This window comes from Ixodes scapularis, unplaced genomic scaffold (genome assembly GCF_016920785.2).
Source record: "Ixodes scapularis isolate PalLabHiFi unplaced genomic scaffold, ASM1692078v2 PGA_scaffold2__306_contigs__length_199485367, whole genome shotgun sequence".
Taxonomy (NCBI): Eukaryota; Metazoa; Arthropoda; class Arachnida; order Ixodida; family Ixodidae; genus Ixodes; species Ixodes scapularis.
Window position 1 is genome coordinate 190,093,919 of NW_024609857.1, and position 20,897 is coordinate 190,114,815.

The following is a 20,897-nucleotide window of genomic DNA, read 5'->3' on the forward strand; positions in this document are numbered from 1 at the left end:
AGTTACGGCCCCATCCAAAGCCCCATCATGGTTGACAAGCCCGCTGGACAGCTATTCCATTTGTAAAGGGCGGCGGCTTGCGTCACTTAGCCTAAATATACGGTGATTCCTCCTTTGCCCTCCCTCCATGTCCTAAATCCAATACCGTTTTTTCCCGTCGCAGCAAATACTCGAAAAATGTGTGTGATTATTAAACTCCAAGTAAGAAATTAGTCTTCGAGTGATATTGTAAGCTATGTTTATCGTGTTTTAAAGTTTATCAGTTAACACAGTTAGTACTTGCTTTTTTTTTTTGCCACTGTTTTCCTTTTGCCTGCGGTAATAGTGCGATCACAACGCACGACGCATTGTAAACATAATTCCAGGCTTCTAGCCCTCAAACCCGCGGTCTCCGTGGCTGCCCCAGGCATACAAACACGTCGAAAGTGCGTAAAAATGGGGCGTTATGAAATTATCCCATGTGTCGTACAACACGCACGTTGGTTTGCACGCAAGCCGCCTCAGAAGTCACAATGGACCTTTTTCCAGCAAGCTTCTGCGCATGCGTACACTCGCGCTGTCGCCATTTTCGCAGAACACCGGGACGCGGTGCCCTGCGAAGATGGCAACAGCAACATTGTCAGCATCTATCTTGGAGCGTATTTAGTCTATTTTGACGCTTTGTTTTTTAGTGTCGGTAGTGTGGGGTATAAAAAGCACTGAAAACCGATACAACGGCACGATGCCAACGTGTTTTGGCGGGTGGAGGCATGTTGGGCTGCTCTTCTGTTGTAGCTCGCAGGCAACTCCCCAGACGGGGCTCGTTACTCGAAAAAGGTAAATTAATTCTGGCAGTCTTTAAAAAAAAAAAAAAAAAAAAAAAACTTGCAAAAGTTGACGGACGACACATGCATATCATTCTTTTTTTTTTAAATTTTATTTTAAGCTTTGAAATAGTTTGAAAATATTCAAAGTTGCCGAACATCCACAAATCCACAATTTTGAATTGAATATGGCATTATTCGCTTCAATATTCCAACTCTATTTGATATTCGCACAACCCTATTTGACCCCTGCAGTAATGCCGTACAGGCACTCCAGGAGTTCCATGCATGAAGAGTGAAGATTCTGCTTCACTTGGGTTAGTTTGCCAGATGCCAAGGGATGCCAGCCAGCCTTCTCTTCGCTGCCAAGGACGAGTCTGGCATATCTGGCGACGTATGCTTTGTTGGCCAACGAAGGGAACATTTGCTTCACTTGCCAACAAAATGAGGCTAGAAGAGGATCTGTTTACATTTGTAGAGTTTACCTGGTGCCACCATTGACCTTTTAGGTGATGGTAAAAGCCTATTTGAATTGTTACCTTGGACTAGCCGTACACAAAAATGTAATGTTTCGTGGAAGAGCAATACATGTTTGGACAAAGTTTGTTGTTGCAGGAATATTAAGTAAGTGATATTAAGTAAGGCACCTCGCAGTGCCATGGTTTAATTTGTTTTTTAGTGCTTCAATCTTCCATGCACGTAGGACCGCTCACCGGACTAGATGAGGGGTTCTCAATCTTCTTGATCTCTAAACACGACTGTCTGCCTCGAATGGCAGCCAACGAGCCCCCGTCCCCTTCAGCATTGTTACCTTTAAACGATGCAGAGGCATATAGACCTTGTTAACAGTAATGTATATGGTAGGGTATATTTTAGCTCGTATATCTGTACATCGGTGCTCGGCTCAGACACGCTAAAATATTGCTTAAACTGGCGGAACACTTTACTGGGGGTAGGGACAGTCAAGGGACTTTGGGCGCTCAGTGAACACTATCGGTACTCTGGGGGTAGGCTGGATTCTTGGGAACGCAGTTTTAGAACCTGCAGTCTAGTCTAATTGATTTGGAGCTGCATTGCTTTTGTCTCTGGTTGTTGCTGCTGAAACCTTTCGTGCTCCCTGTCCAGAGTCCTGTCGGCAGTGTCCCATTCCGGCATCTACAAAGCAGTCCTGAGGAAAGTCCATAAGAAGGGAGAGCAGAAGCAGTTCTTTGAGGTAAGGTGCTCTCTCCACTATCCCTGCTTCTCTTTTTTTCTTTTTTTTCATTTGGCAGTAGTACATAATTTATTGAAAAGAGACAAAAAGGAATGCTCAACCAATCCTTTTGAAACTTCTCGCTCCTCCTCTGCACGCTGCTCTCTGGAGTCGCACGTTGAGCTCTTTTTTTTATATCGAAGTGGGCCACGCACAGCAGCAATTAGGGGATTTTAAATGGGACCCTCGGATCATATACATCAAAAGAGAACAATAAAAGGACAGTGTGAAAGATCTCTTTAGTGCACCCATAATGGAGCTAAAGCGGTTCATTGTGGCAAGTTTTTCAAGTTTTGACCTCTTTAAACTGCCCTTTAAAAGGTCGGTTCGAACTCGGTGCTACTCAATTTTTTATTTGGGAGTTTATAATTTTTATTTGGCAGGCATGTAAGTCAATTTCTAAACTGACCTATTTGTGCTTTTATCCATGTGATGAAACAAAATTAGGTTTAGTATCTATTAACGTACGCTGCACAACACTGTTGACTCAAACGTGACATTGGAATTTCTTTTGCACATTTTACTTCAGAACGGTGTTGACTGGCACCAAATATTACCGCTTAGGTTAGTGCCTCAAATGAGTACTTTTAACCACACTAATAGTTTTGATGAGAGCCCTTCAATTCCAAGAGCAAAACGGGAAAAACTGACGATTGCTTGTTTATGCTAACAACGTCACGCTGTGTACAGTCGAGACACTTGTCTTGCTCTTCACACTCTAAGGCCATACTAGAGTTTATAGAGTGGACGTCCTCTGCTCCCTTTCAGTTCTGGGACCAGAACATGAAGCTGGATTCCGTGGACCTCGAAGGGGTCGGAGCACACGGGAAGGTCCACGAAAACGGTGAGGGTCCAGGCCTCTGCATTACAAGCTACTTCGTACTAATGCTTTGGTTCTGAACTACCCTGGGCAACTCCTGCGAGATGAAGCTTCAAGACCTCGAGAGGCAGACGTTGCAACAGACAAAATTGAATTCCACGTGTTCCGTAGCGAGTGGTACACACTCCTTTAACTGTAGGTCTCTACTTATCTCGAGACTCAATAAAAAGCTAATCGTGGTGCAGAGTTGTCGGACCCAGTTCCACAGCTCTGTTGAAAGCACCATGTAGAACTAGGTAATGAAGTAATAAGCCTTTGTAGCGCTTCCAACTGGTGTCACACTGTTTGCCTGGTTGAACTGTAGCAACTGCTTACTAATACAAATGACAAAATATATGTTAAGCCCATTGTATTTTAATGGGTTATTTCCCTTTGAGTTTTATGAACCCCAGAAGCTACACCACACTGGGAGCGATTGGTGTAATTGCGGTCCGAATAGTTTACCCATTTCTCAAGTCTCCATTTTCCAGGACGACCTTTGCGGACATGAAATTGTGCGATGGGGGCAAAGCTGACGGATGAACCCTGCAGATCAATTAGTGTCAACTCCTCTATGTGACAACCATTTACTATTTTGGGCTTTTGATTTTTTTTAGAGCGCAGCTCTTGGGCATCCGTTCCTGCTTAAGTGGCATCGCCGTCGCCGTTGCCATAACCTCGCACGTTGCATTATGGAACGTCACAGTTTCCCCGCTAAATTTAGCGGGGAAACTGAATTGGTGTTGAGGTCATGTGACAACAGATTTACCGCTAAATTTAGCGGGGAAACTGAATGTTCTGTGTTGCATTATGGGATCTTCACAGACCTACACACCAATTCAGTTTCTTCGCTAAATTTAGCGGGGAATTGAAATGGTGTTGATGTCACGTGACGTCAATTTTCCCACTAAATCTAGCAGAGAAACTGAATTTGTTCATAGACGACGTGACACAAAGTTATGTGACGTCATTTTCTCTGCTAAATTTAGCGGGTAAATTGAATTGGTGTTGAGGTCACATGACATCAATTTTCCGGCTGAATTTAGCGGGGAAGCTGTGGTAGAAGGAGCTGGAGGGGAGGGTATGGAGGAGGAGGAGGGGGTTACAAAAGAGGAGGAGGGGAGGGTACAAAGGAGGAAGAGGACAAGGAAGAGGAGGAGGGTGCAAAACCTGTATGTGTGGAGAGTGATCTATATTTGTACATATGTATACATTTCTTCCTCAAATTGTTTACCACGGCATATAGCAAGATCAAAATACCTCAAGAGCTGCACTCTAATTTCGCATTACAGAGATTCGTAGACGTCTTTAATATTTTTTGGACAGTCCACAAAAGGTGAATACCCGTCAAACGTAGCATCTCATGATAACCTCGGCACAAAAAGAAAAGACAGGTAGGGGAACAGCGATTTTCTGCTTTGACGCCACGCACGGGCCAGTGACTGTGAGACGTCCTTCTGCAGGAACGTTCAGCAGCTTCTGCTGGTCTAACAGCGAAAACCAGGTGCTGTACGTGGCAGAGAAGAAGCAGCCCAAGCGAGGGTCGTACTTCAGCCGCAACGAGAAGGAGGAGGTCGAGAGGGTGAGTCAGAAAGCTCTGTTCCCGGCCGGAGTCGGCAAAGTGCCCCCACGCTCGCTTTAGATTTGGTTGACCTAGAGCCACTGAATAAGTAACACTTAGAGTATCGACATTTCGTTCCCCGATTTTTTTCTGGTCCTCCATCTTGGTGGCTGCCATCTCGGGGGCTGCCATCTTGGTGGCCGCCATCTTGGGGGCTGCCATCTTGATGTGGAATGCGTTTGGGGCACGTTAATGGGTCCCCGACCCTCTCCGAATGACAAACATGCTGAGGCTCGACAAGCGCGTGCGACAGAGCGGCGGATGCTTATACGTCCTGGCATTGCCGTGCCCTAGTGTCACACTGATCTCGAGGGGGGAGGTTGCGGCTCTGCCAAGGTTTTAGATCGACCAGGTTAGATATTTACTAGCTTTTTGGTGTAAAGTTCTATAAAGTTTTGACTGAAGTCCCGATTGGTGCATGCACGTGTGGAAATTGGAAACAAGCCGACACCACCCGGCAAAGGGTTGGGTGCAATACTTGTTGGGCATATTGCTTCGCATTGTAAGATCTCATGAGAACGCCAATTTGAAATGACGAGGTAGATGGTGAAAAGCCTGGGGTGGGCTATCTTCTTGGGATGCGACAGCAAAACTTCATAAAAAATCAGTGATAGACACCAGGGCACCCGCCACAAGCCACGTGATGTGGGAACTGGTACCGCAGATCGCTGATGCGGCGAGTTCGCGTTTCGCGATGCGATGGGAAAGGATCCCGCAGATTGCGGGCGCAGGAGATTCGAATTCTATGGTGCAATAAACACGCGGGAACCCGCTACAAGCTTACCTGTCACGGGAATTGATATCGCACGTGCAGGTCGCAGACAAAAACATGGGAACTCGGTATAAACTTGCATGTCACGGGAAAGGATACCGCAGATACAGCAGATTCGCATTTCACAATGCAATAAACACGCGGGAGCAACTCGCGTGTCACGGGAAGCCACATTGTGCGCGCTGATCACGGGCAAAAATGCGGGGACCCGGTGTGAACCCGCTTGTCACACGTACTGGTACCACAGATTGCGCAATTGAAGTGATTTCCGTCGGACATAGCATGATGTCCGACGGAAATCAGGGGTGGGCGATGTTTCAGGATTTTTATGTTATGGATATTTACCCAGAAAAACGGGATGGGCCATCTCTCGGAGAAGGGCGTCCTTACAAGTTGGTTAAAAGGTGCGTACAAAACAGGACGAAAAAAGACACATGTACGACACGGACAGGTGCCTGTCCGTGTCGTACGTGTGTCTTTTTTCGTCCTGTTTTGTTCGCGCCTTTTAACCTTTTAATCGATATGAACCAACTAGCCCCAACCAAAGTTTTATTGTCCTTACAAGATTTTACGCTAAGTAGATAATTTTTTTTTGTCTGTAAAATTTAAAACAAATTACCATAAACTGCAAGAACATGTTATATTCTTAAATGTCATCTGTCATCTTAGAAAAACATAATTTTTTTCGAATACCACTTTTGATTCTGCTAAGTGTTCTTGTACGACAACGAACCAGTTGGCTTCACTCACGACATACATAGTAACGTGAAGCTTAACACCCAGACGGATGCCATATTTTTAGATTTGTCCGAAGCTTTTGACCTTGTGGTCGATTGCTGTCTAATATCTAAACGTTCTTCACTTCACACCGACGACTTAACCCTTTCCTTGATCCATAGCTTCCTCTTCCTATGACAGCAGTTAACTGCTGCGGGTGATTTTAAGGGGGGACACTACCCAGAAAAAAACAATTTCTGCAAAAAACGTTGATTTTGAAAAATTACATATTTACATTCAATAACATCTAGAGAGTATTCCCAGAAATTTCCCCCAGATTACACTGCATAGTTAATTTTTTTAAATTATTCTCTGTCCACCGAAGCTGAAGAAAAGGTAAGGTTTGGAGCGCTTTGGACGCATTTTTGTCCGTTCCACTTTTTGGTATAAATTCCATTTTAGTCAATCTATCGTTTGATAATGGCAATACAGGGAAGGCTCATTCTTCACTTTTCCTGACTGAAATTTAACAAGGAGTGCGGCTGTGGAATTTTTTTGTTACTTTACGGATGTCTTTTATAAAAAATGTTAACATTTTGTCGAAGACACGGAAGAACAAAAAGTTGACCAATTTTTCAGAAGAGAAGATTGATAGAAATAAATGACTTTTCACAAAAAGCTTCCCATAGCCGCACCTCCTAGGCATTCTGCTACATATCTAGCGAATAAAAATCTTCAATATATTGTGATAGTTTTCTGACGATAGATTAACTAAACAATCTAAGCGTGTCGCTGATAAAAGCTGCCCTAATCTCCTTCCCACTTAACCGACAGACCTGACATTTTGTTATGCACCCTCTAGCATGACCACCAGCCTACCCTGTAAATTTCATTCATGTTAAGCCAAGGGTTCAAAAATTGACCTTCCTAGGGGGTGTCCCTCCTTAAATATAATCTTACTGGCGTAAGCTCGGGGTGGCCTCAAAGAACCGTGCTTGGCCCTCCTCTCTTCTTGATCTACATTAACTCTCCTCCACAGTCAATAAAATTGTTTGTGCATCTCTTTGCCGATGATTGTATGATATATAGAATGATTAACCATCCTGACAATCACTGACAGCTCCAAAACGATATAGTCCAGGTCATTCTAACATTACAAAGTGTGAACATGTTCCTTTCACCTGTAAACGCACCAACTCAGAATTTTCTTATTCACTCAGCAATTCAACCTTCAGCACTGTTTCCGCTTATCACTATCTTGGTGCCGAACTAGCCTCCAATCCTTCTTGGGTCTCCCACATTAAGGCGGAACACTACCCAAAAAAGTCAACTTCCGTACCGCTTGCTTGATTTCAGTCAAAAATGCAGTGAAAGTTTATATGAGTGGCGAGCCCATCCGTGGCAAATTTCATTGTCCTATGTCAATTCTGAAACTTGTTACGAATGCTACAATATGGAAGTGAGTGTGTTCGCTTAGGAAAACTATTGTTTTAAAATAAAATAAAAGTTTGTCATTTTGATGTGCAATATAGTCATAGGAATACCCATAGCACATACCCAGCTAGTTATTTTTCTATGTTGCCTTGTTTTTCATAAGTATAACTTCAAAAAGAAGATTATATTTTTTTTTTCATGTGTGCCCTTTTTTTAAAAATGTAGATTTTTGAGCATAAAATAATGTTAAAGTAGAAAAACGAACCAGCCAGGCATGTTCCTCACAAAATTTTACCCAGAAAACCACCTAAGAATAATTCTCTATTGTCTAATAGGAAAACAATAGTTTTCCTAATGTGAAATTTATGCCGAAATGTGGAACGGAGAAAAATGCATTCAAAGTGCTCCAACCTGTACCTTTTTTTTAGCATCAATGGACCTAAAATAATTGATAAAAATTTAACTATTCAGTGTAAACTAATGAAAGTTTCTGGGAATACTCTCTATATGTTGGTGGATGTAAATATGGCATTTTTTCAAAATCAACTTGTTTTGCAGAAATTGTTTTTTCTGGGTAGTGTCCTCCCTTAACACCATAACTGCTAAAGCATCCCGTACCCTCGGTTACTTAGAGCATAATCTAAAATCTGCACCCCCTTGCCTCCGCAAACTATCGTACGAAACATATGTCTTCCCGAAATTAGAATATGCATCAGCTGCCTGCTCTCCCCATCAAACTTGCTTGATTAACCATATTGAATCCATTCAAAATTGAGCTGCCCGTTTTATTTAGTTATTTCGTCGTCATATTCCCGTTACCGACAGTAATAGTAATAGTTTATTACCGTAATATCCCGAGTCGTCGCCCATACCCAAATCATCGCCACCCCACCTTTTGGGCGAATAGAGATTTTCAGAAAAAACACAAAGTAATTGACCACCCCTACAAATACCCTGACGCAAACATGCGATCCGCAAACATTTATCCTACCCGAATGACGCAGCCGCGGACCTTACGGTAATTGGAGGACATCCGTGACAAAGTAAAGTGAAGGAAGGGAAGGCGCTTTACTTTACGCATTTCCTTTCCGATTTCTGTGACCCTGAAGCCGGAGTACAGTGAAACCCGTTTAGAACGAACCCACGCACAGCGAATTTTTGTCGATATCGAACTCACGGAAAATTTAAATAAAAATGTATGTAAAAAGTACTTTTTATAACGAACAACATATTGGCTATATCAAACTTTTCCCCCCTGAGAAGGCTTCCAAAGACGCGACAACAATCATCTTCTAGTCTGTCCTATCCCCCAAAAAAGAAGTAGGAAAGAAAAACATTCCAAAAGCTCAAGTTGCGAACAAAATTGAGCGAAGAGAAGCGATTCAATGGGGAGAAAGCTAAAAAATACACTACGCACGTACGCGCATCAAAAAAGGAACTTTTTGTTCCAAAACGGTTTCCCACGAAGAGAAGCGATTCAGAAGGCGAGATAAGCTAAAAAAACAAACTCTGCACATATGCAAAAAAAAACAAAACTTTCCAGCGCATTGTTACATGGCGGAAGCGTAGAGATGAGAAAGAAAGAAAAGCTCTCGTCTTACAACGAGCGCATCGTGGAAGTGCGTTGTAAATGGTTTTTGCTATATCGAATTACTTGCTATATCAAACTTGTCGTAGTGTTTCCTGCTGTTCGTTATAAATCGTTATAAACAAACCCATTCAGGGATCGGGAGCTCAGCAAGCACCCCATATCCTGAAATGTAGCCGCGTAGTGGTGTAATGTCAAAGTGTAGGTTTTTATAATATTTATGGGTGATTGTTTTTGCAGTTTATGATATTAGTCTTGATTTTGGTAGGCTGTTAAAGTTGTGGAATGCAATTTTATTGACAGACATTTTAGCGGATATACTGGTTTTTGCTGGCATACTACAGAAATGATACTTAGGGGCTAAAGAAGCTATCAGCTGTAAAAAGGAGAGGGGCAGAGAGGCTTTATCTCAACTGAGGTGTTGCGCTACGATCCAGTTTATCCATCTTTGTTATAATCATTATAAATGGAACCTACTCTGACCAGCACTTTATTCCTAAAAGAGGGCTCTGTGTTCCTTTTACACCCTATCTATTCTTATTACATTAATATATACTTCCGTGTCAAAGAGGAACACTTAATCACACTTCGTGTCAAAGAGGAACACAAAATCACACTTACGGCCCATCCGTAATTGTCATTTCTGCAAACCCAAGTAAATCCCCATGCACTTCAGCTCCCCCCTCCTTATCCTGAATGTCAATGCAAGAAGTGTTGTGAATAAAGTTTCTGAGTTAGAAGGTATTTTAATGTGTTATGATCCGGACTTAGCTATTATCACGGAAACGTGGTTACACGACAAGATATCAGATGACAAAGTAATTCCTGACAATTATGACATTGTTCGGAAAGATCGGGGTTCTAAGGGAGGGGGGGGTAGCCATTGTAATAAGAAAGGGTATTGTATTTTCTGTGATAGAAGATTCTAGTGTCGCCGAAATGGTTTGGATTAATCTTAATTCCGGTTCTTCTGAGCTGTTAGTAGGTGCCATGTATCGGCCACCGAATGCAAGTATCGAACATATGTATGCACTTCATAGTTTTCTCTGCGAGCAATCTAAACACTTTTCAAACATTATTCTCGGCAGGGATTTTAAAGGGGTCATGAAACGCTTTTCCAACTTTTTCCTTTTTAGCTTTCCTCTTCAACTCATAAATCGCACATTCCACCAAACAGCTCAAGAAGACGAAAAGTGGGGAGGCCCCTCTTGCTCGGAATCTGCTTTGCGTACCCGAACAGAGCCATCGTCCCCCTAGAAGATTAGCCCGTCGCTCAAAATTCAGACAAAAGTTGCTTTCCCCAACCCGTTCACCCCGAAGCTGACAGTGCAGTGGAAGCTACGTGCTCGCTGGGCCAGCCAGACTTGCCACGTGAACACGCTCCTTCACGCATACCCACGCGCAGAGAATGAGGTCAGGTGATGAAATGGAGGTGGTTGATTGGTCCGGCAAGCACGTAGCTTCCACCACAATGTCAACTCAGGGGTGAAGGGACTAAGTGAGGTCCGGCTTTGTGTGACGTGCATTTGGACCCGATGACACGCTTTTGGGACCGCGGATGTATACCAGTGAAAAGGCAGAGAGCTTACGAAGGGGAGGAGGTACGAAGTAGTCCGCTGTGTTTTCAAATTTTCGCACTGAAAGTCAGGCTTTTGACTTTCTACCTTTCTTCTTTTAGCCCACTGAACGATGTGCTATTAGTAAAATCCCAATCTAAAATTATTTATCCTAACCCAAAATTCGTTTCATGGGCCCTTTAACCTACCAAACATTGATTGGGATACTATGTGTTCAACAACCGACTGTTGTCATTCCGAGGCACTCCTTGACACATTGTTTGCTTATAATCTCACGCAAATAGTGCACGGACCCACCAGAGTGACTAAAGAAGTCAGTTCAATTCTTGATCTTATTTTTGTATCCCAGAAAATAACTCTGTTCGGAAATCTTTGCGAGATCGTACCGGGAATATCAGACCATCATATGATTTGGCTAAAGTGTTGCTCCATTCCGCACCCAAACGTGCATGCGCCTGTTAGAGAGTTTCGAGATTTCAGCAGGGAGCAGGACGTGGACATTTTGGACTTACTAGACCAATTCTTTTATGATGAATTTGTCAACATGGGGGGGAGTAACGAAAGTGATGTGAATATAAACAACTTATGGGATTTTTAAGCAATTAGCACTTACCTGCATCAACAAATTTGTGCCTCTCCGCAAAAAGACAACACGCAGGGAAAGTCCGTGGATAAGTAGAGAAATACTGCAGTTAAAACGTCAAGTTAAGTGTATGTGTAAAAAAAACAAAAAAAGAACAAGTGCAAAAGTGCCGGTTTTGATGCTTAGAAGACAGCTGCGGTCGATGATAAAAAATATCAGATACCGTTTTTTTAATGTGGCGATGGACAGCTTTTCACGAAGCGACCCTCAGAAATTTTGGTACTATCGATCTGGTGGGAAACGTATCGTAAAAAATATAAAGATAAACGACAGGGAAATATGTGATAATTACTCTATCTCGAAGGCATTCAATGATTATTTTAGTTCGGTGTTTACGAAACAAGATAGTAGTATCACTGCGTTTGAACCTAACCAGCTGACCCTCCCTGATGTTGCCTTGTCTGAGGCAGGCGTACTTGAGGCGCTCCTATCGTTAAATGCCAAGAAAGCATGCAGGTCAGATGGTATACCAAATATATTTTTATGTCACTATGCCGAGTGGTGCGTGAAATTTCTACTAATATAATATGCGACCGTAGCCTAAACCATGGAAGAGTTCCACAGGAATGGAAGACAGCGAAAGTTGTTCCAGTTTACAAATCCGGGGACAAACTAAGTGTTACAAACTATCGCCCAATCTCCCTACTTTGCTCGAGTGGGAAGATACTGGAACATTTCCTTTTTAAACACCTACCTTAAAATACCGGGTCAGCGCCCACTCAAAATTTCGAGATAATCGCAAAAAATGGGGAATGGGTGCTTGTCCGATCATTAATTTTACATATCAATGTACTCAGCATATTTTCTCAGATCTTACCAATTTAAAAATAGGCGCTTAACGTGGAAATGGGCGGATGCACGGTATTCTACGGTATCCATGCACCTCGAGGACAATGTTTTTTTGTGTGAAGAACAGCACGGCTTTCGTCGAGGCCTATCGACAGTGACACAGCTGTTTCATACTGTAAATGAATTTGCAATGGTTATGAATAGAGGGGGACAAACTGACGTCATTTTTTCAGACTTTGCGAAAGCTTTTGATTGTGTCTCGCATCCAAAGCTGCTTTACAAATTAAGACAGTTGCTCAAGAATGAAAAGATTCTACGGTGGTTGGACTCCTACTTATCCCAACGGCAACAATTCATTCGCATAGACAGACAATGTTTCATCCCCCAAAGTTCCAGTTTTATCAGGAGTGCCGCAAGGCTCTCTACTCGGCCTGTTGCTATTTTTGGTATTCATAAATGACCTGAACACATGTCTGCCTATTCCGTGCCGGCTTTTCGCTGCTCTGTTTTCAGAGATAGGTTGTGTTGAAAACCAAGAAATACTTAACAACTCTCTTGCTTCTATTTATGACTGGTGTTGCAACTGGCAAATGACACTGAACTGTAAAAAATGTGTGCAGATGAATATTACCAGAAAAAAAAAAACCTAGGCCCTTTTCATACTCTGTGAATGGTGTTCCCTTGGAAGCTGTTAGAGAATACAGGTACCTTGGTATTTTCATTGCGTCTGCACGCAATGAATGCGCACGTAAGTTACATAGTGTCCAGAGCATCGCAAAAACTGTGGTTTTTAAGAAGAAAACTAACCTACTGTACACCCAAAACAGTTAACAGCATACACAACTTTAATTAGGCCAATACTAGCATACGCTGACTTGGTATGGGACCCATACACAGCAAAAAACATACAGCAACTAGAACGAATTCAGACCAAAGCATTGCGTTTTGTTTATAACCGTTACGACAGGCTGACTTCCGTCTCTCAACTGTATACACTGTCAAGCATACCCGAACTCAAAACACGCAGGAAAATTAATCGCCTTAAGTTTCTTTATAACATAGTCAATGACAATGTTAAACTTCCATTCGAAGAATACATGCAATACAATACATCCAGACAGACACGCAACAAACGAGAAAACCATTATAGTGCCACAATCTAAAAAGGACTCTTTTAAATACTCCTTTATACCGCGCACTGTTCGTGAATGGAATAAGTTACCTATAACCGTTATTAATGAATTCACATCTCCTTGTTTTGTCGTGGCAGTTACTAATCATTTATTGTCATAGAATAAAGGGCTGTTTATACTCCGACGTTTAGCGCAGTGAATGCAGCATGGCGCAGAACGCGTGCCTTTTATTGGCCGGCAACCAGGAACTCGATATCAGCGGCCAATCAGCATTTGTGCGCGCTATGCTGCGCCGCGCCCGTCGACGTTACGTTGGAGTATAAACATACCTTAAGTTTGCTTTTTGTGTTCAGAATATCTTCGAGTGTTGGTGGGGTTTTTCTTCATTATTTGTATGCTCTTGTCACTTTGCGTTGCATTGCCGATTTAGCTTATAGGTAGTTGTTATGTTTTGTGTGTCTACATGGTACAGAGTACTTGCTGTACCGTGCTCACCTTGCCTTGGACACCGTCTAGGTGTCTGGCAATATTTCCAAATAAATAAATAATAAATAAATGAATGAATGAATGAATGAATGAATGAATGAATGATGATGATGATGACAATGATGATGATGATGAACTCATTTAGCTATGCAATCACTTTCTCATTTTCAAGCAATGTGCTAACAGATCTTGGCATCTGCTCCAAAAGCGTCAGTGGCTGGTTCTGACTAATATTTCACCTGCAACAAAACCTGCTACGAAAACTCAAATGCCGCTTCGATTAGTGCTATAGTAGCAATTTCGATCGTGGCCTTCCGACCGCAAAAGCCAAATGGAGAAATCTGGCGACCGCCGGTTGATGCCGGCCGTGCAGTCCTCTCCACCTTCCCCACCGTGTGTGCTTGCCACCTCGCATAACTCAAGGTCTCAAGTCCCTCCCCGCCGTCGCTTGCCCAGGGCACCGAGTTCCTGTACAAGGACAGCTGGGGCGAGGAGCACAAGGGCTTCTGCGTCCCCACCCTGTGCACCATCAATGTGTACAGCAGCTCCATCAACATCATAAACAACCTCCCCGAAGGCATCTCCCCTGGACAGGTGGGTCGCCTTGCTCCCGGCACGTTGAGGGACGGTACGCACATCTGCGTTTCAGTACGCTCAAGCGCGTTGTGCCCATTCGTAACCGAGCTTGTAAGCACTTACAACGAGAGAACACTGACACACGGGTGCCATCTGTTAGGCAGCCTGGAACCGTCCCGACTTGCCTCGGATGGGAAAGGATTGACGAGCGTGAAACCGAAAATAAAGGTTTAATCGGCGAACTTGTGCAAGGAACAAAAGAAAGAATGTACGTCAAGGAAGCAGCCGCAAGTGTTGAGGTGTCAGCGTAACAGCTGGCTAGCGCGAGAGTCCGAGAGTGAGTTGGCAAGGCCACGCTGGGCTCTTCATCTACTACCCTCAGTGTCAGAGTAAACATAAATCTTCTATAAGTACGAAGAAGCGTTCCTTCTTGGCCACGCACACGGCATTACGACTATACTCCGCGACAACTTTTCTTGGCAATGCAGTGGAAGGTACAGGCCCGCGTCCCCTCTCCCATTTGGAGTGTACGCAGGCTCTCCTCCTCTCCCCGGAAATGGGGGAGGAGGAGAGCCTGCGTACACTCAAAATGAGAGAGGGGACGCGGGACGTACCTTCCACTGCATTGCCAAGAAAAGTTGTCGCGGAGTATAGACCGAAGGTTTTGCAGTGGTTGCGGGATAAGCTCTACGCACTATCTACGTGAAATGGTTGCTTTAATGTTTTTGGAATTATTTTGAGCATGCAGTGAGAGAACAATGCAGAAAAAAAATGATAAAAACATATCCTCGGATCGGACGTGTTCCAAGGCTATCGATGGCCCGAGGTAGTAATGTCGTTTATGACATAGAAATTAATATATTTCCTAAAACAGAAATGTATGTTGAAGTAGACTATTATCACCATATACAATCCAGAAAGAAATGTGGCCATTTTTTTTCTCCAGACTAGACACAAGGCTTTTTACAGCGAAGCTATTATACGCTAGGGTCTGGGAAAAAAGGCGTCCTCACATGTTGACAGAAAACTCCCCATTGGCTGTGGCAAGTATGAATTGGTCGTGGCAACTTTTGAGCCTATGACTCCATATGAGTGAAATTTACAGTGTGTACTGGCAGTTACAAGACAGAATGCAGTGCAAAGTTTCATCTTTCTACATGAATTGTAAAATAAGTTATAGTTGTTTTTAATAGGAACACACCGAATTTGTTTAGGAAAACAATCATTAAAAAACTAATGTTAGAAAACTAACATTTTTCTACTCTAGATCTGCAGCAGAATGCCTGGAGAGTGCAACTGTGAAAACAAAATTTCCAAAAAGTAATTTATTTTATGCTAACTTCGCAGTGAAAAATCAAATAAATATTTTGCCTTTTATGTTGTCAAAAAAATGTTAACATCTTTTATAAAACACATTCACAAAGTCAAAAAAACATTCCACAGTTGTATTGCCCATAAATTCCAGTTAGGAAAAACAATGAGTGAGTCTTTCCTCTTGTCTTATTAGCAAACGATAGTTTTCCTAAATTGAAATTTATGCCAAGAAGTGGTATGGAGAAAAATGTGTTCAAAGTTCTCCAAACCCTATCTTTTCTTTAGTTTCGGTGGGCCGTGTCTCTTTAATTGTGACGCGGCGACGGCGTTGGGTCCTGATGGTGTGCCGTTTTGTCGCAGGCCATCTGGGCCCCGGAGGACACGGGCATCGTGTTTGTCGGCTGGGACGGCAACCCCTGGAAGCTGGGTCTGGCGTTCTGCAACAACAGGAGGCAAGGGTCTCACCTTCTACTTTTGGCTCGTATATTTGTGCATATGTGTAGGATGCATTTCCGATGAAACGATAGTGTCCGCCACTCCCCAAACTTGGTCCCTTTCTGGTGCCTCTCGTGCCGTTCCTTGGCCTGCCGGTCTATTTGTGCGGTAAAGTTTTGACTTCTCGATCACACCCCAACGTGGGAAAGACATTCCAGCTGCTGCAGTGACCAGTTTAGGTTTGAGTAGCGGGCATTAGATCAATGTTTGGGCAACCAAGCGGTTAAGCTGGAAGAGCACCGTACGCCTCTATCGCTCGCCTGCGATAAACCCCGTTGGATGTGACAGGATACACCTGAACGATCTAATAATTAAATAAATTTGAAGTGCCTATTAGCAGGAAAACAAAATACTTGAAATTCAAACAAAGACACAAACCAAGTTTGCAGTTCATGCTCACGTTTTGAAGTATTCATACTATGAAAGAATTTTGGAGAGCTTGCTACCACCGTAAAATTTCGACATCTTGTAAACCCTGAGATGGGGAACGATAAAAAAACGGACGAACACAACAAAATCTCAAACGCAGCTGAATTTTATTGATATGAGCATGCCAATAAATAGACTTTCAGACAAATGAAGAAGAGAAAGGGCAAAAAGAACTCAAACGCATAAACAAGACGGGCAACGAGTTCGCCCCAGACAGCCTGAGCCACTCCCCGGCTCCAACACTTTCCGAAAGGGAGCCGACCACCCGAACAACAACAACCCCCAGGTCAACATACAAGGCGACCTCCAAAATGCTAAAGCCCTTCAAGTTTACAAAGCCCCCATCACACAAGCAAAAACCCTTTCATCCGATCACTGATAACCAAGGACGGCTGGCTCACACAATTCCCCTGTGTCGCAGAGGTGGTCTACAAGATCCCCTCTGACTGCGGATTGAGTTATGTTGGTCAGACAGGGCGTTGTTAGAATGACCGTCTTACAGAGCATAAAAGGAGTGTAAAGAATAGCGCGCAGAGTTCTGAGTTTGCAAATCATGTTAGTTCTTGTAATTTTTGTTCCCCTCTTTTGGATGAAACTTCCGTTTTGTGTAACAAAAAATAATTGTTTAGAAGGCTAATTAAGGAGACTGTGCATTCGCGAGCAGATCGCAGACAGAACCATGTGAACCCGCTGCAAACTCGCTTGTCACACATACCTGTACCGCAGATCTCATGGTTGATGTGATTCCTGTCGGACATCGTTTGACATCCGACGGGAATCGGGGGTGGGAGATATTTAGCCAGAAAAACTAGATGGGCAATCTCTCGGGGTGAGTGCCCTTACGGGATTTTATGCTAGTGTTGTTTTCTACAATAACTACTGAACCATTGTATCCTAAATCTTTAATTTTTTCACCAAACTCACTCAATCAAACTATTGTGCCCTTTTTTTTTCTGTTTTCAATTGCAATGTGTTAAAAAGGTAGTCCGGCGATTCTTCGGCCACCCCAACTAACTATATTTTCGAAATCGCCGTCCTTTATTCTTCCCCCTATGCTATTTAGTATCGCAAAATTTAGAATAGGTAGTTATAGTAAAATCGGCAAATGAAAATGACGCCAAAACGAAGATTCGAATATACCCGCGCTTTTCATTGCCTTGACGTCACGAGATTGCAGGCTTCTGGTTCGAGCGGGCAGTTTAAAATTGAACTATGCCGAGCATTTGTTTCGTGCTGCTGCGCGGGAGCTGAAGCAACCTTCCAAAGCATTCATTTGACGCCATGAAACTGTTTGTAATCAGTTGGGAACAAAGTCTACGGCCCAAAGAGGGAACCCCTGCCTTCCCATGACGTCACTTTTTCAATGTTTCCAGTAGAGCTTTTCACTTTGGAAAACACAATGAGGACCGAAATTATAAATTCTGTAACTTTGCAAAAAAATGTTGTTTTGTCCAAATATTTGGGTTACTATTTCAGCGATGTTTGTTGGCGTTTTTAGCAAGTTTTTAGGCAAATCAGGGACAGTGAAGAAAACGGCAGAGTACCCCTTTAATTATAGGTGATACTGCTTTATAAACAGCCATTTAGCTTAAGGATATATAGCTGACCCTTGGAAATCATCATGTATACCTGGTAAAAAAAAAAATTAGAATGAAAAATCATTAATTATTTAGAAGAGATTACTTAATTATAGAGTGTTACATTGAGCGATACCTTTTCTTTACATGAGATATGCAAATTGGATTGCAGACTCAAAATCAGCAATAAAGGGGCCGTGCAACAATGTTTGAACTTCGGTCAAATAATTGTGGTGTTGTTCTCTGTCACGTCTGGATTAAAGAACTGAAAACAAATTTTGCCTACGTGGGCTGGTTCTTTAAAAAAACAAAAGTCAAGCAATTGACATTTTGGACGCTTCCAAACCACTCTCAACTCTTACAGCTTCTTCCGTGTCACGCGTGCAGTGACGTGCAATGGGGGATAGGGAGTATCCGGTTGGGGTTTTCTTTCAGAGCCTCCAGCGTGCAGCCTCTGCTTGCAATTCACACGGCAACCTTGAAGCAAATACTTTACTAGGGGGAATACATTCCACTCCTCGAGTATACAATAGCCTTGGGGCGGACAGGTTTTTTGGGTTTTCCCCGGGTCGAATGGCTGGACGTCCCGCAGCCGTGACATTTCCCCCTTTGAATTGGGGGGCTTGGCGAGAGCCGTCTATTGTTGGGGAGATCTCAGCTATCGGGCGGTAAATGATGATGGTGATTCTTGATTTTGAGGCTGGCTTTTCCCTCGAATGCGGTGGCCGGTGGGCGCGCCGCTGGTCATTTGATTGTGTGTCTTTTAATCTATCTTATTTTATTTATACATATAGACGCGTATAAATAAAAAACACAAATGGTTTGCTGGCCAACATCCGGTAGTGCCTTAAAAGAAAGAACAATAGTGTTTTCTTGTTCATAGGATTCATTATATCTAAAACTACTCCATGCTAGTGGCACACATCACTGAAATAACATATGCAATACATAAAATAATAGATTGTATCTTGAACACGAATCGGCGAAATACACATAAGGGAGTTTTTTTGTTTCCAAAAGCCCAAATTAAAAACTGAAACTAAACTAAACTTGCTGAAACTCGGGGTACATCGCGTGCATCGTTCAAAAAAGTATCAGACGAAAACACCACGCAACACATTTGACGTTGTTTGACACCTCGAGACACTGGCTTGAACCGGTGCACTGACTGCTGGCGTAGCGTAGCGTGTAGCTGTGTAATGTCTGCGACTGATAATAATAATAACTTACTTGCAAAAAAAAAAGTGAAAGCCGTTTACAACTCCCTGTAACGCCGAATTGGAGCGCAGCTCTTGAGGAGGAGGAGGGAAGGGTACTGAGGGGGGGCAGACTCCTTCTCCTCATCCTCTTCCCTTCATTCTTGAATATGCTACGGGGCATCACCTGACTTCGGGGGGAGGGGTTCACGTGACCTCGGGGGGGGGGGGGGGTCACATGACCTTGGGGAGGGGGTCACGTGACTTGGGAGTCACATGACCTTGGGTTTCACATGACCTTGGGAGGTCACGTGACCTCTGGGGGTCACATGACCTTGGGGTGACCTTGATGGGTCACGTGACCTTGGGGGGGTCACATGACTTCGCGGTTACGCCGACGGCGACGCCGACGCCGCTTAAGCCAGAAACAAGCGCCTAAGAGCTGCGCTCTAAAAAAAAAAACGACATGTCGTGGCGCGGAGAAATCTGGAGACGTCACTGCCGTGGCCACCGCGAACATCCTGATGCGCATGCATGACAACTGACGCGGACCTCCCCTCCGTCAGGGCTGGATTCGGCGCTGTAGGCGTTCTGTCTATTGCAAAGGAGCGGGGTTGAATGTATTCCCCCTGGTAAAGTATTTGCTTGAAGGTTAGTTTGAGCAATGTGGCAAAGGGGAGAGAGAGTGAGGGGGGAGGAAAAAGCTTGCCTTTCCATAAGGAAGTCCAACTGGCGTAGTAGCACAGTAAGGTGAGGCTCAAGGGAGGAATACTTTTTTTCACGTCAAGCGAGTAATGCCACTAAAACTGAATATACCGTAAAATCCCGAGAGATAGCCCACCTAAAATCAAAAGCAAATTGGGTGAAAATATCAAGTGGGCTAACTTTCCGCGTACAATCAGAAAAATTTGAAACAATTCTATTTTTAGGTCATGCTTGCCTTCCAAGCTTGTTATCGTGGCGAGGGGCAACGAAGCAAAGATGACCACTTGCCAGTCATCACCGATTGGTTATATCCCGCCATAGCTAACTAGCCGCATTTACGCCGAGGCCATCATTGATCCCAACACTACTATTACTAGAAGTGGGCTATCTTTCGGTGTTTAAAAAAATATAGCAAATCAAGCAAAACATAGGGGTGGGCCATCTTTTGGGAGTGGGGCATCTCTCGGGATTTTAATGTAGTACAACTTGTCCAATGATATGAGATTTTTGATGCATTGACTCGTGTTGGAACGACAATGTTTATAAATTATAGCATTACATTGGGCACATGATGGCACATCCTGCCAACTTATTACATTACACCTGTTGCGCATCACACCTTGGTTCCCATGGCCACCACCTCGTTGCTGTAAATCGCGAAATATTCCCGTTCTTTTTCTTTGGTGTTATGCAACAAAATTGCGATAGTATTTCAAACGAATGAAGCAATTTCTTCATTTTCTTTTGGTAAGATAAACAATGTAAAAATTTAAAATTGCAAATTTTTTCGAAGTTAAAATTGTTGGATCACTTGTTTAAGAGTAGATTGCAGACTCAAAATCAGCATTAGCATTAGTGCAGCAGATGCAGGCGTATGCTTACACAGTTAAGAAGATAACAACAAAAAAGCACCCCAAAACTGCTACAAATC

At 43.3% G+C, this 20,897-nt stretch overlaps 1 protein-coding gene across 5 annotated transcripts in view; it reads left to right on the forward strand.

The window, feature by feature from the left end:
• Positions 1-20,897, forward strand: part of LOC8036083 (acylamino-acid-releasing enzyme) — a 78,696-nt gene that overhangs the window by 28,308 nt on the left and 29,491 nt on the right. For all 5 annotated transcript variants that reach the window (XM_029986042.4, XM_040500264.2, XM_029986045.4 and 2 more), the window contains 5 exons: positions 1,929-2,016; positions 2,824-2,899; positions 4,378-4,496; positions 14,131-14,268; positions 15,925-16,016. In XM_029986042.4, coding sequence (XP_029841902.2) covers positions 1,929-2,016; positions 2,824-2,899; positions 4,378-4,496; positions 14,131-14,268; positions 15,925-16,016 — 513 coding nt within the window. The remainder of the gene's footprint in view (positions 1-1,928; positions 2,017-2,823; positions 2,900-4,377; positions 4,497-14,130; positions 14,269-15,924; positions 16,017-20,897) is intronic.